The sequence below is a fragment of the Maniola hyperantus genome, chromosome 21, assembly GCF_902806685.2.
Source record: "Maniola hyperantus chromosome 21, iAphHyp1.2, whole genome shotgun sequence".
Taxonomy (NCBI): domain Eukaryota; kingdom Metazoa; phylum Arthropoda; class Insecta; order Lepidoptera; family Nymphalidae; genus Maniola; species Maniola hyperantus.
In genome coordinates this window covers 5,441,266-5,456,902 of record NC_048556.1, presented here as the reverse complement: position 1 = coordinate 5,456,902, position 15,637 = coordinate 5,441,266, and the positions used below count along the sequence as shown (strand labels likewise).

Here is a 15,637-nt window from a genome sequence, read left to right as displayed (position 1 = left end):
CATGATCCACATTTAAGAAATAATATTTTTGACCGCGGCGCTGTTTTTGACGAAAAAACGTCACAAAAATACTTTTCTAAAACGAGTGAATGAATCGTAATGTTTTTTTTCAATGTGGAAGATTTAAACGTAGATCTTAGGTGTAGCAATAGTTATCAACTAAGATATTAAATTGGATGTATAAGAACATTTTCGGTAGATTTGCATGAAGTTACTTTTATAAAAAAAATCTGTGTACATTTTACCTAATCAGATTAATTTACTGTAACGTATATAATATTTATTATTTTTGAAATTTGATATTTGCACAGAGATTTTCAGTAGTCTATTTTGGTACTATCATATTGATTTATTCATGATTTCTAATATCTAAAGTATTGTCTTAGTTCGCAGAATCTGATCGGGCTTAGTTTTAGTCAGTCATATTCATACAATATAGTTTGTTCAAGCCCAGTAAAAGCGAATCCCAAAAGTTAATCATAAATACTTTTTTTATGGTATCTTTATTAACTTATTTTGCAAATTTACAGAGGGCAACCCGATCACAGGCGACGGCTACAAATCTTTGAACGGCCAGATCAACACAGTCACATCGTTAAATGGCAACAGCTGCAGCATTCTGCATAACCGCGTACCCCCTGGCGGGTACTCTTCAGGACTTTGGTAGATTGCCCTGCACCTGATCCAATCACAGCGGCCAAATAATATCAACCGCCGCACGACAACTGGCCGTTGATACTTTCAAACGAACGATTCTAATTAGAATATACTTAAGGTCCATTTTTGGTAATTTTAATATCAAGCATTAACAAATAATCTTTTACTAATACAGTATAAACGGATATGCCATTGACTTGCTCTTGGAATTGGACTATAAATTTAACAATAAGGAATTTTTCACTGTATTATTCACTTAGCTCTTATTCTAATTAGAATCGCATTTTTATCGGAACTATAAATAGATTGATTTGCGGTGCATAAGAACGCATTTATTTCATATTGACGACATGACATTTTATTGCATCTCTTAAAATAAAATAAATATAACAGTAGAATTTGAATCGTTAAAATAATAATAAGTAATAACTTGCACAGAATTAAAAAAATAGAATGTCCACTAAAATTGAAAGGGTATTTGTTGTTCATAAAGTCCTTAGCCTGTCCCAGTAACATTTTATTGGAATAATTTTAGAATAGATTATAGATATTTTTGTAACAGTAACATTTCGATAGATTTAAAATCATTTGGTGGGGAGATTTGAATTTTTTATCAACAAAGCTGGCAATAATAATTTTACGCTCAAATACTTCGTAATAAGAAAAATAGGTAGTTGGAATTCAGATGTATAAAGAATGTACGCGTGAAAGTAGTTTCCAGTTGATTAGAAATTCAAGCCCTCGCATCAATTTATCGTTTAAGGACATGCAATTTGTAATCTATCACACTTGTAAGCGCATGTAACGCTACTGATATTGAGAACTAGGAGTGAGGATACGTATCAGCAATATACCAAAATGAATAGTGCCTTGATTGGTGATGAGATGAAATTGAAAATTCTATAAGAATCCAGAGTACGAATGTGTGTAGAGGCGTAATGTGCATTCGGAAAAAGACAGTGATTATATTATCTATATTTCACAGTATAGAAATAGTAATCATGCGGCACTCGGGCTAAAATGATAATAATAAATTACGTGACTTAATAATATTCGACACTATTTATATTATAATCTAATCGCGTTTGTTGAATTTCATTATCGTAATTTAAAAATAGAAGGTTTATAGAATGCATTTATTTTGTCTGTTTATACATTTTTTAGTTTATTTTCTACTCGTTTAGAGTTACTGTAAATGTTTGAATCTTGGTAGATTATCTGTTAACAAATTAAAGGACCACTTTGTTGTGTATTCGTATAGGCGGTGTTATTTGTATTGACTATTTAACTGTCGTTTAGAATTAGCATATCATCTTTGTAAAAACGTTTAATACCTATCTAACACAATGTCGCTGCCATTGGCCTAACTTTAACAATTAATGTTAATAGATAATAACCACTATTTCAAAATAAAGTTTTTTTAATTATTTGTATCTGTATTTATTTATACCAATATCTTAGACCTTACTAAGGCTTTCGATTAGGTACATCAATCAGTTGAGTACGAAGTTTTTTCAACACCTTAGGTGGTAGGTACACGGTTTTAACACTGAGAAGTACAAACGAACATGCAGATTCAGTAATATAACTACTGCATGGCTATTGCTGAACTACTGAGACTTAGAAGTGCGGAGTGGGGCAAGGAGGACTGATTCCACCTAAGCCTTAATTATTCTGTTTAATTTTTTAATAAAACTTATATCAGAGACAATACTAAAGCTGCATCTTTAAAGAAGAATGATTTTTATCGATGGTACTCCATAACTCCGATTCCAAATCTTAACCGATTTTAACAATTATTCTGTTTTTACAATGGTATTTTGTAGTCCCTATCCTGAACAAACTCTTATAATTTTTAGGGATAAAAACTATCCTTTAATACGCGGAATATTAGCTATATAAGACGTATGCCAAGTTGCGTTCAAATTCCATTCTATAGTTTTGGCTTGAAGCGTGCACAAAAATTAAAAAAAAAACTGTTTTGGGCTGATAATAGCAATTAACAGAGTAAATGCAGATGCAATCAGCATTGCTATTCAAATGCTACCAGGTGCGATTGTGCGTGCGCAATGGCTACAACAGTCAGCAACAGTACCTAGTAGCTTTCTAATGGTAAAAGAATTATTAAAATCGGTTCATTAGTTTCAGACTTCCATACATACAATTTTTTCTCTTTATATAACATATATATAATATAACCCGCGACTTCGTCCGCGTAGATTCAGGTCTTTAAAAATCCCGTGGGAACTCTTTGATTTTCCGGGATAAAAAGTAGCCTATGCCAAATCCGTTGCGACGTGATTGAAGGACAAACCAATAAACCAACAAACAAACACACTTTCGCATTTATAATATGGGACATAGATGAACTTAACATAACTATGCTGTAATAATAATCATTGGGTTAGAATCAGATACACGCCAGATAGAATTAAGGAGTTTAATTCTCATATAAAAGCAATGTACATGAGAACATATAACATAACTAAGGTAAGTTAAGCTAGCTTATCTGTATAGATTAGAGGTTAAAAACGCATCCTATTCAGCAGGCCTGGGATTCGAGCCTGGGCATGCATCTCTAACCTGTCAGAGTTACGTGCGTTTTAAGCCATTAAATATCACTAGCTTCAACAGTAGAGGAAAGCATCGTGAGGAAATCTGCTGCTCGATTGCGGTAGAATGACAGCTACAATGTCACGATCGAAATCACCTCTGATTGGTTGATGCTCACTCACAATTGGCTACAATGCATTGTTGCAGCAAAAATACCATAAATTCAGCCAATCACAACAATTGCGATTGTAATAATGATTGCAGGTTTTTCGGAGTCGACCTAGTGCATGCCTGAGAGTTCTCCATAATGTTCTCAAAGGTGTGTGAAGTATGTCAAACAATTCTCATTCTGAGAGATCTGTGCTCAGTAGGAAGCCGGCGAGGGGTTCGATGGTGATAAGGAGTTTAATATTATCTCTCTGCAATATCTCCTGCTTCTTCAGTGGTTTTATTTACATGAGCGGACATGTTTTTCTTTGAAGTTTTTTCCGTTTGTGCAGGCGATTCGAGTTCCAACGTGACTGGTCCATCGTTTTGTAAGGATACTTGCATGTATGCGCCGAAAATGCCATCTGTAAATAAAAAAATAACTTCGAATCCAACTCAACAGATTATGTGCGTCCACTGCTGGATGGACCTTCTTCATACACCCGCTTCGCGCCACCTTCTTCAGGTTATCGGTCCAGCGGGCTGAAGGTCGTCCTACACTGAGCTTAACTTAAGGAAATTGCTAAATGTATTTTATTTAACTTATTAAAGTTGAAGAACACCAATTATATACAAAAATGTATTATGTACTTAGGAAAGTTCACTTTATGAATAATTAGCTGATGCTTAGGTGGTGCATTTTTAAGTCTATCCATGTATAAATTTCCTACTTTAGCGTTCCGGTACGACGCCATGTAGAAATCAAAGGGGGTATGTATGGGTTTAATAAAAACTGCCATACCCCTTCCAGGTTAACCAGCTTCCATCTTAGACTACACCATAGCTTACCACCAGTTGAGATTGCAGTCAAGGGCTAACTTGTCCTGTATATCTGAATAATTAACAAACAAACACACTTTCGCATTCCTGATTTTTGGGTAGTGATTAAATTTGACTACACAAAATGCTTTTATATTTTTAAAACAAGATTTTTTTGTACTTACCTTTGACTTTATCTGGTTTGTATTTACTTTTTAACATTTCAATAAAGTTTTCATAAAATTCCTTTGAATGTTCTGATGGCATTGCAAGATGGAAATCCGGTTTGAGACCCTGAAACCAAAAATATATTTTTTTCAATTCATTTTAGATTTCGATAGGACACAAAAACACACATGTTAAAAGTTTAAGAATAAGTATTGTTTTTTAAATGGGCTACGCTAGAAGATTGGCTTCCTCGTCCCTTGATTCAGCTTCACCTACTCGACCTTCGTTTTGCTACGGAGATCGCTGGCTCGCTAAATACCTTCGCGAGCTTATGGTTTCGCGCCTTACAAACACACTCTAAAGTACCCAAACGAGATTGCATGCAGTAGGGGTACTCCGATTTCGTTTCAGCTCATTCAACCTTGAGCCTTCAAGTGAGTTCAAGTACCCAATAAAATTTTATGAAACTAGTCTGTCTTACGTCGACTAAATACATGAGTATAACCAGAATAATCTTTATTTGTAACCAGCTTATCCCCGCGACCTCGTCTGCGTGCACTACACAAATTTCTAACCCCTATTTTACCCCTAGCTTGAATTTTCAAAAATCCTCTCTTAACGGATGTCTACGTCATAATAGCTATCTGCATGCCAAATTTTAGCCCGATACCTCCAGTAGTTTAAGTGTGCGTTGATAGATCAGTCAGTTGGCTTTTCTTTTCATATAGGTATATAGACTTATAAGGATTTATTCCAGTCAGAAGTACTTTTGACCAAGTCTACTGGAATTTCAGTGATAAGACTGGGCAAAAGTTTTGATTGTAACATAAAAAGAATAAACAAGCAAAGTGATTACTGCCACACCAGAAGAAATTAAAAGAATTTGTTTATCTACCCTTTAAACAGCCTTAAAATTAATTATTATTAAGTTTTGAGGTATCAGGAAACACAGCAGGTGGAAGCTGGTTCTACATAGGATGGCAGAAATGACCTGGCATGACTAACTGAGACTGTACATACCTTCCATGTATTGTATAGTGTGAACTGACTAACACACAAGACTTCAAAGTCATTATCAACGAGGCTTTTCTTCCATTTCTTTTCATTTTCATCATCAAATATTCTTATGCTTAAAATTTTTCTAACCCTGTAAGAAAATTACAGTGCATGAAGTAGTAATTTGATTAAATTAAACATTTAAACTTAAAAGATACTTATTATTATTTTTAACTAACTTCCAAAAGCCTGTTTTTTTTAATAACCAAATTCATAAAGCAGGATGTTAAAACTTATAAGGTGTGGTAGGAAAAAATCTAACATCATTTTTTTTACAACTTCCAGTGATATGATATACCTAAGTTAATGACATCTTCACAATGCTGATCAATATCAGCTTGAGTTAAATTAATGTAAGAAATACCTTGCCAAGGTTTTCTTAACTTTTTTATTACAGTGGACATAATGTTGTTTTAAGTTATCAGGCAAATAAAAAGAAGCAAACCAAATTTCATCAAAATCAGTTAATTAGTATGGGCAGTGATAAGGTAACAGACTGACAAACATACAAGCTTTTATATAGATTGAATAATGAACGCTGCTAGCTATCCAACAGTCAGGGAAATCAGGTATGTATTCATCCGACAGTATGAGTCTTGCAGTCGTATACCACTTTGATCTTTTTAATAGACTGGGTTGTTGGTAGATTTTAAGGGTTAATTATTTAAGAAATTTGAGGTATAGTTCTTGCATTTCACAAAGGCCACTGACTCATGATTGTGTTTAAGTCGTATCGGTATACGTAAGGTAGGTACACTTTAAATGATCAGTAAGCAATAGACGGTCAGCTCAATAAAAATAAATTCGTCTTCCGTCAATCGGTCGGGTAGACACTTCCTTAAACAATATAGAGATAATAAAGAGTAGAGAGATTAAATAATGACCCTTTATACTTACATGTATTCCATATCTTTAGCATTGTCCATACTACATATACCAATAAATACTAATGCTCCCTGGCCAATACTGCTTACAATCTCTCCATTGACTGTAAATAATTATTGAGACAACTTTAAAAACAAGAGTGAAATTTTAATAAACTCAAACTCAAACCTGGTGGCAGAATGGCTGGCACATTTTTTCCATAGAGCATTGGCCTAGCTGTTTAGCCCAGATATCATCATCATCATCATCATCAACCGATAGACTAGACACTGTTGGACATAGGTTCTCTTGTAGGGACTTCCACACGCCACTGTCCTGCGCCGCCTGAATTCAGCGGCTCCCTGCGACTGTCGTCCGTCCACCTAGTGGGGGGTCATAGCGCAGATATGCAGCTAGTATTTTAACACTATTCTACATAGGCATCATTAAGGCTAACTATGTAAGATTGATAGTGAGTTGGTACCTATTTGAGTGAACATAATATAACTAAAGTTAGAAAGATTCCAAACATGTATTGGTCTCATAAGTAGCCCAGTACAATCTCAGGTATTATTTTATAATCAGCACACAATGTAATTTGGAACTGTACGAGCACGTAGTTCACTTCACTCCCCCAATCTTTATCAGCACCTGTAACCGGTCAGATCAGTTTTGAATAATAAGCAGATTTCAGACAAAATACCGGCGACTGACTGGGGTGGAGAAAATGTATAAAACAACAGTGCTAGAAATAAATTAACTTGTCCTAACCTAAATAATTATGATGAACTTAATAATATTTAATGAAACTGAATCTCACCGCTGACTTTAGCATTCATAACTCGTTGTATTATTGCTTTCATTATAAAAAATAATTTTGCTATATTTAATTTAATGCATAAGCAAAGCGTATTTGTTTACACTTATTTTTACCAACATCAATGCTCGAATTGCTCGACTCTCACAATCACTCGCACAAAGAGAATATAATCACTACCTACGTTTTCACTCACAATTTATTGTTTTGACAGTTGTAGGGTGACCAGATTTAAATTAATAATCCTGCTATAGCTGTTGTTTTAAAAACTGCTAAAACCTGCTAAAATTTTGAAAAAATGCTAACTGACTCATTTACTAATTAATTATATAAAAATGCGTATGTGTGTGTGACTCTGTGTGTGTGTGTGTGTGTGTGCGTGCGTGTCTGTTACTCCTTTACGCAAAAACTACTGTACGGATTTGGCTGAAGTTTGGAATGAAAATCACCCGAAACCGAAAGGTTGCCGGATCAAACCCCACCCGTTGCACTATTGTCGTACCTACTCCTAGCACAAACTTTACGCTTAAATGGAGGGGAAAGGGAATATTAGTCAGCATGATAAACTTGGCTAATGTTCTTTAAAAAAATGAAAAAATTAGGTACCTACTGTTTATTAGATAACTGCTGTTAAAAACTGCCAATTTTTGTCAAAATGTGACAAAATCTACACAAAATAAAGAGTTGCATCCTGCTAAAATCGCAGGATCCTGCTAAATCTGGTCACCCTGCATTAGACATGTGTGGTATCTTAGATGATGTATACCTACCTACTATCTCTATGTGTGGTATGCATTGGTATGTCACGTATGTCAACTGTGGAAGCTGACAGTGACAGCTTCATAACTGACAGTGACAAGCTCGTTTTTTAAAAATATTGTTTACGGCTCTGCACAAATCTTGTATAAACAACTTAACCTCCAATCCGGGTTTATTAGTCTTGGGATGACCCTAATATGAATCAAACGCAGTTCCAATGTCCACAGTCTTATATTCAGGTACACTTGTCACATCCACTTAGTTTATATCTAGCTTAATTAATCACCTAGTACTTATATCTCCCTTAATTACTTTTATATCGTCCCTCTTTTTACTCCCGCGCGCTGTCACACCTCCACTGACGGGTGACAGATGCCAGGTTTTCTGTGTTGCCCACAGTCGTCCATCCTGCTCCAGATATGTCCCCATATCTGACCACTCGGCCTTTCAACCGAGGGTAATGCCCTCATACCCATAACTCAATAGGAGCAACATAGAATACCTTAATATTATAATTAATATGATTAGTATAATAATTCCTCTAACAGATCAAAGCTAACATTGTTAGATTTAACAAGTGCACAAAACAAGTGCCAATGAGACCTACAAAATACTGGTATCAATAATCATTATGTACATTGCAAACAACATCTGTAAGTCTAATTCTTATAAATACACAACAAATCACACTGAGATAAGTAAATAGTAAATACTATAAGTCATTCTGATTTAAGCTTGATATTAAGAAAATTCTATAATCTAGTTATTGTTAGTGATATACGTATACAACCAATTCACAATAGTATAATCAAATATTGAAATCAACACAATTTATGTTAATACTTAATACAAGGAAATTATAGTGAAATCAATAATTTAATTTTTAAATATTATTATGAACTACATATTCTTCAAGTTTGTATTTGTATTTAGTAATACGTGAATAAATATTTGCATGGCAAATGTGGCAATACTAATTATGAGAATTATAAAACATCTTTGGTAAATTGCATTTAAAGCGAATAAAATATAATCAAACTTAAACAAAACAACAACGAGGAAAGAAAAGAAGGATGGTGAATTATCACCAACTTGAATTCTGAGTGCTAAGTACTCTATGATTTTAAACCATGTCACTATCAGTTTTCAATTAAAGTAAGTTTGTTTGCCCTTTCCTTCTTACCACTGTAATGACATGAATTCTAATCCTACATAATGCTCTAATGCAACACAAATACAATATTTTCACTAGTATAAACATTTTAAGAGATATGGTAAGTGTTGTTGGATCCCATTGACCATTACTAACACTTTATACAAAATTAATCACAAAGTTCTACAATATACCAATGAACCTAACTACTTCTGTAGACTTCATAATTTCTTTAAACTTAAAAATAAATTAAAAGAATATCTTATAATCTAATGTTCTCATACAATTGATAAATATTTGATATGAGTTGACCTTGATTATAATGTCTTTGTAGTGTTTCATGAATTACCAATTTGACTATCGTGAATTGACATTTAATTATTCTCAAGTGGTACCTACTGATTGACACCGTTGAAAAAAATAATAATATTACAATATAAGTATGTAACGTAAAACAAATAATAAGAAAACCATATGCCAATCTTTAATTGCATATATGTAGTATTATACTAAGCAATATCGGTAAGTATATGAATAATGATTGTAAAATAATTTTGCAGACCAGAAAGGCAGAGATGTCGGCACAGATATTATGTGACCATATTTTGTACTCTACTTGAATAACAATAAACGATAATTACCTATCAAATTGAATTATTGAATATTGAACCTATGTCTACGAAATCAAGATAAATAATATGGTTAAATGTAGTTGTTATTATTAATAAGTACTAAGATCGAAACAAACCACAATGTATTCTAAGGAGACCCCAATAATCATATTATAATAATATAATATAATATATTTATTTATTTAATAATAATATAATATATTTATTTATTTAAACAACTCAGTACAGTAATCAACTCTCTGGAATCCTGACCCCTAAACTAGGAAATCCCGTGTCTTAGGGGCCAGTGCCTTCCCAAACATAATTTGAATAGTTAATAATTTACAGCTAGGTATTACAACTATATAAAATAAATAAATCAACAAAACACAAGGTTAAAGCGTGAAACAAACCATGGGACGCGTCCGTAAGCTATGGCTAAGAACCGCGATTGTAATATTATTTCAGAAATTTAAAGAAACATGAATCCACTAATTGATAATGATACACAGTACAGATCACTATGAGATCTACAATGTGCACAATGTAATCCTATATTTTCAAATAACTGAGACGACTGCCTCTGACTCTATCTCGATTGTAGTACAACAAATACTATTATTAATATAACAAAATAAGTCACAATTATGTTAGCCAAGGTATTATTGTATTATTATAAACTCGTTACCCGTGATGCCCCATATCATCCTTGCACTAGGGGTAGATGCATGCATAACTGTGTCTACCATAAGCCCCGTAAGTGCGATAGAGAGCGCAACAGACGGCGTTTTGTTGCCCCATTTTATTGTCTCGCAAGCAACGAGTCCTTGATGGCACTATAGACTTAATTGATGTAACATACAATAAAATCTGATTTCTGGAAACTTCCATTCTTGTACATTCTTGAGCGCGTAAGGACGAACGATGCCAGAGACCCTCGTCCTCTTATGATAATATGGTTAACTTGAACACGGTGATTGAGGACAGACAGCACCCAACGCTGCACCAACCCAGCGTCATGCTGAGCCGTGAATTGCTGCATCGGTCACCGTTGCTTGTCTCGTGTCAGTGTGTGACAAATGAATGACAAAGATGTAGGAAATTATTTCGTGATACATTGGTGTACTTATACGCTTTGGTAACATATCAACGATCCATACATTAATACCTAGCGAGTGAAGTAAGCAAGCCTTCGTGCGCGAACTGCTTATATAGTCTATTGGAATATATGTTACTTGAAATAGTATTTAAGAATTTGCTCTGTACTGTGCTGTTTCCACCAAACATCAACGTAATACAATGAGTGACTGCGAAGATGTACATTAACATGAACCGATATTTAGCATTTACAATCAGCATGTCATTTTAGATCTACTTTAAAGGGTCTATACAACTTCTACTACGTACCGAATTCAGCAAGACATAATTAATATATTATTACTGAATACGTCCATTATAAGAACTTTAATTTGAATTTAAGTAACCCTTGAACATTAGTATCTGCTAGAACAGGTAAAGTGATTTCCAACCATGATATCTACTTCTGTACCCCTATTCTGTAGATAAATCTATTATTATTAATAAAAAGGATACACCCTTTCCACTTGCCGACCGAGTTTGTCTGCTTGTTTTCCATCAACTTAACTGGACTCCCTCTTGTCACCATCGCGACCCGATCAGTTGCTGAAGTTCATACTGAAGATCACCGTCCACTCGCATCGGGATTATCGAATCAGGTTTTACCAGACTATTATTGTTCGTCATTTTTCAGACGCTTCGTCAGCCGTTTTCCAATTCGTTTGTTGGTTCTTACTAGGACCAGCTTTTGTCACCGGAATACGATCCATTGTTTACGTTAGTATTGCCACCTTCCATTTGTCATTCTTGATTCCTTATTCTTAGGTTTATATTATAGTCAATGCTGCCCTCCTTTGGCACGATTGCTACAAAATCTAAAATTTCCACTTGCTGTATGTCACAATTGGGACATGAATTAAATTTTCCAATAACAATATGTCTCATTTGGAACATATAAAATAGACAACCTTTGACACAATTGGGACAAGGTATATTACATAAACTATTCTCAGCAATTACCGCTTATCACACCAGGAATAAGTCCATACATAAGTCGGTATTCTTTTCTCTCATTTGCCGGTTGGTTCATCATAAAATATTCTCAGGAATAACCGCTTATCACACCAGGAATAAATCCATACATAAGTCGGTATTCTTTTCAACTATTCTCAGGAATCACCGCTTATCGCACCAGGAATAAATCCATACATAAGTCGGTATTCGTTTCCCTGATTTGCTTGTTAGGTTATCATAAAATACTCTCAAGAATCACCGCTTATCACACCAGGAATAAATCCATACATAAGTCGGTATTCTTCTCTCTTATTTGCTCGTTAGGTTATCATAAAATACTCTCAAGAATCACCGCTTATCACACCAGGAATAAATCCATACATAAGTCGGTATTCTTTTCAACTATTCTCAGGAATCACCGCTTATCGCACCAGGAATAAGTCCATACATAAGTCGGTATTCGTTTCCCTTATTTGCTTGTTAGGTTATCATAAAATACTCTCAAGAATCACCGCTTATCACACCAGGAATAAGTCCATACATAAGTCGGTATTCTTCTCTCTTATTTGCTCCTTAGGTTATCATAAAATACTCTCAAGAATCACCGCTTATCACACTAGGAATAAGTCCATACATAAGTCGGTATTCTTTTCAGATATTCTCAGGAATCACCGCTTATCGCACCAGGAGTAAGTCCATACATAAGTCGGTATTCGTTTCTAATATTCTCAGGGATCACCGCTTATCACACCAGGACTCAGTCCATACATAAGTCGGTATCCTTTTCTCTCATTCACTGGTTGTCAGTTTGTTTAGAGTCTAAAAATAATAATCACATTTATAACAATGACACGTTATATCATAACAATATTAAACACCATTTTTTTTTTTCAGCCACCAGAAGCGATTATTTGTGTACAGTCAATAGAATGAATATTATAGTGTCAACGGTTATGGCAAACCCGCTAAGTGTTTGCTCCCTTAATACCTCATTTGATTAATCTTCTTCTTAATTTGCTTTATGGCTTTTAGTAATTTGATTAATGATTTGAAAGACTAGTTATCGAGACTACTGAACTCAATACTCAAATCGATATTCTCAACGATTTGTGGAGTATCTACAGTACTAAACATCTTTAGTTCACCGTGGGCTCTACCGCGGTTGTTTGACAGCTACAATGTCACGATCGCAATCATCTCTGATTGGTTAATGCTCGCTCACTATTGGCCACAATGCATTGTTGCAACAAGAATCGCACAAATTCAGCCAATCAGAACAATAATGATTGATGCAGGTTTTAGACAATCGCCCTACGTGTAATGTCTGCAAGTGATAATAATTGTGCAACTCGTTTGAAATTTTAATATAATTTAAGGGCACACACACAAGAGAGCAATCCGTCTTTTGTTTATAATAATTATATTAATAATTTATTTATTTAGTAAAAATATGCATCTCATAAGCTCCTTTTTCCAAAGTCAAATAGCTAGTCAAAATTTGGGCAGTAAAAGTAGGGAATCCGTTTCTCCACTATTTATCCGATGGGGCTTGCAAGGTTAAGATTTACACTTCTCTGTATACTGACAATTTCATTTCTTATTTCAGATCTAAACCTAAGTCAGAGATCGAATTATTCGTGTATTATTTATACCCGATAAACAACGATATGATAAAATTATGTGTTAGTAGGCTATATAAAGAAATACAACAGTCCAGACCCTGTAATACATAACATTGCCACCAGTGGCGTGCACAGAGTTCGAAGCCAGGGTAAGCATTAGTAAGATAGGCCTTAGATACACCTTATATAGACCTACTGAATGGCAGGTCATAAAGAAAAATGGGCACTGGTCATTTCAACTAGGGTAAGCAGTACTTTTATGCCTCTATGAATTGCACGCCACTGATTGCCACAGTCATTGCCACTTCATTTAATAACACCTTCGTAACTCTCTTTTGTTATTAGAGACACATGTTTCAAAGTTTCCTTTACTCGTACATAAAAATTGAACTTCGTAACTTAGTATTTCTTTCGAATTTCTATTATTACAGCAGATAGTATCATCTATTAAGTTGGTAAGCCAATCTAATAATAACAACAGTAAATATGATGTACTTGGTAGTTAACCTGTTGTTCAGTGCGTGTTTTTCCGAGGTAGTAAGTACCTAAAGGCTTTGATTTATGATAGCAGATTGTACAACAAGGGCACCAAACAAGCCACTTGAGCAGAGTTATAAACACTGCTTTTCACTTCGATTGCGAGGAAATGTAACAATAATATTACTATAAGTACATATCTATAGATTGATCGAAAAGAGTAGGGATTAAATGAGGGTGCTGTAATGAGTTTGTAGGTATAGGTCGCAACCTCAATACAAGTGCAAAAGTTCACTGGCACCATAGAAATTACATACATTCTTTCTCATCCATATGTCATTCAGAGAGACTGTTGTTTACCTATAAATACCTTGTGCATAACAGCATGAAACGCACTTTAGTCCTCTTATAGCCAGCGTAAAATAGAACCTTACGAGCATGAGAAGTGGAAACGTATTTTTATTTTATTATTATTGTTATTTTCCGAATTCTAAAAATCACGAATGCATGTCATCTATTAGTATAAGAGGATGTCAGCCACTAGTGACTTTATATGAATGTGATAGCCCATATAATTTTACCTTTTTAATTATAAAACTCTAAGAACATTTGAAAGAACCACTGTTATGCTGATAAATAAATATTTTAATTCAATTCCATTTATTTATTTTCATCTGATCTGATCAGTTAAATTCACTTTAGGTTAATATAATAATGATTCAATTCATTTTCCTTTCATAACCTCACCTCTCCTTAAATGGTAGTTGCAGCCAATGTAATTTATAATTTTCACAAGGGTGAGCAAGCGGAACAAAAGTACATACTAGCACTTAATATAAATTTTATTGGTATAAGAATCAAATAAAATTCCAACATCCACATGGCTACTTTCGTGAGCATGAGTGTTGTATGTCTTTCTGTTTCTGGTATGTACATAGTTAGATTAATTCAAACCTGATATTTCATACCCTATACCTACTAGGTATTCAAAGTAATCTAATAACTCTAATTTGGTCGAATAAGTAAACCTACAGATTCAAAATAGGTTCAATGTTACCTACTTTATCTAGTGGACCAATTAATTATTTATTAGCTGATCCACCCCAGGTAGAATTTTCCAAAATCTTTTCTTTGTGTCTAGTAGTAGCTTAGTAGAGAACTCAAATCATATTTGATTATGCAGGGCCTGTGGGTTGATCTATGTCTGTCAGTACATAATACAGACTATTCAGTCGGTAGATAGGTATTAAATGGGTGCATCTAGCAATCGACTCTATTAGTCTCCCTATCACTGTCTATCATTCTCACAACCATACCATGCCTACCATAGACCCAAATCCAAAAATCTTACATTAAATGGTAGGTTATGAAAACACATGCACCTGACACATATTTCAGGCATTCTATCCTTAAATTGTACTAAATATTACTATGTGTATAGTTAAGTATGTAATTATTTAATTAAACAAGAGTAACTACTCATATTGAGACTATTCAATTCAAAGTTTTAAGACTTTATTTTAGTTACTAGGTAAACTAGATTTGCTTCAATTAACCATAGTAGTATTCAGATGTTTCTTACCTTCTTATTACTGTATTACATAACAATACCTTGAGGTTACACCCTCCATCATAATGAGGCAGGCAGGGATGGCTTTTTTTTCTTTTGTATCATTATAACAGGCCTCACACAAAGAGTTACTGTGTTCTTATCCGATCCATGCAGGTACATGACTGCTTCTAATCACAACTTGAAGGTTATGTGCACTTCTCCACCACAGATGCCGGCCAAAACCACTTGTTCATCTCACATTCGTCGACCTCATCGTCAAGTCGGGGTCAC

At 34.4% G+C, this 15,637-nt stretch overlaps 2 protein-coding genes across 11 annotated transcripts in view; one reads left to right on the top strand and one right to left on the bottom strand.

Annotated features, from left to right (window-relative positions):
* The window catches only part of Jupiter (microtubule-associated protein Jupiter), a 175,964-nt gene extending 173,878 nt beyond the window's left edge, over positions 1 to 2,086 (top strand). For all 7 annotated transcript variants that reach the window (XM_034980108.2, XM_034980109.2, XM_034980106.2 and 4 more), the window contains one exon: positions 531 to 2,086. In XM_034980108.2, the coding sequence (XP_034835999.1) occupies positions 531 to 667 (137 nt within the window). In that variant the 3' untranslated portion in view covers positions 668 to 2,086. The remainder of the gene's footprint in view (positions 1 to 530) is intronic.
* A 997-nt stretch (positions 2,087 to 3,083) lies between these two features.
* Dtd (D-aminoacyl-tRNA deacylase) lies at positions 3,084 to 15,204 on the bottom strand. Of its 4 annotated transcripts, XM_069505982.1 has the most exons (6): positions 7,085 to 7,245; positions 6,749 to 6,915; positions 6,298 to 6,388; positions 5,365 to 5,491; positions 4,362 to 4,470; positions 3,084 to 3,782 (listed from the first exon to the last, which is right to left on the bottom strand). In XM_069505982.1, exons 2-6 carry the CDS (start codon positions 6,807 to 6,809, stop codon positions 3,622 to 3,624), a joined length of 549 nt encoding a protein of 182 aa, XP_069362083.1. In that variant the 5' UTR covers positions 6,810 to 6,915; positions 7,085 to 7,245; the 3' UTR covers positions 3,084 to 3,621. The 4 variants fall into 4 exon arrangements, with proteins under 4 accessions (XP_069362083.1, XP_034835806.1, XP_034835807.1 ...); XM_034979915.2 differs by lacking the exon at positions 6,749 to 6,915 and having other exon boundaries at positions 7,085 to 7,289; XM_034979916.2 differs by lacking the exon at positions 6,749 to 6,915 and having other exon boundaries at positions 7,092 to 7,152.
* Positions 15,205 to 15,637: the final 433 nt, after the last annotated feature.

Bases quoted from the DNA above. Each gene is read 5' to 3' on its own strand.
- Dtd (XM_069505982.1), bottom strand. From the start codon at position 6,809: ATGAGACCAATACATGTTTGGAATCTTTCTAACTTTAGTTATATTATG. The intron at 6,389-6,748 runs GTACCAACTCAC...AATTATTTACAG, and splicing joins TATTATGTTCACTCAAATAG to TCAATGGAGAGATTGTAAGC. The intron at 4,471-5,364 runs GTATGTACAGTC...TTTTGGTTTCAG, and splicing joins CACTATACAATACATGGAAG to GGTCTCAAACCGGATTTCCA.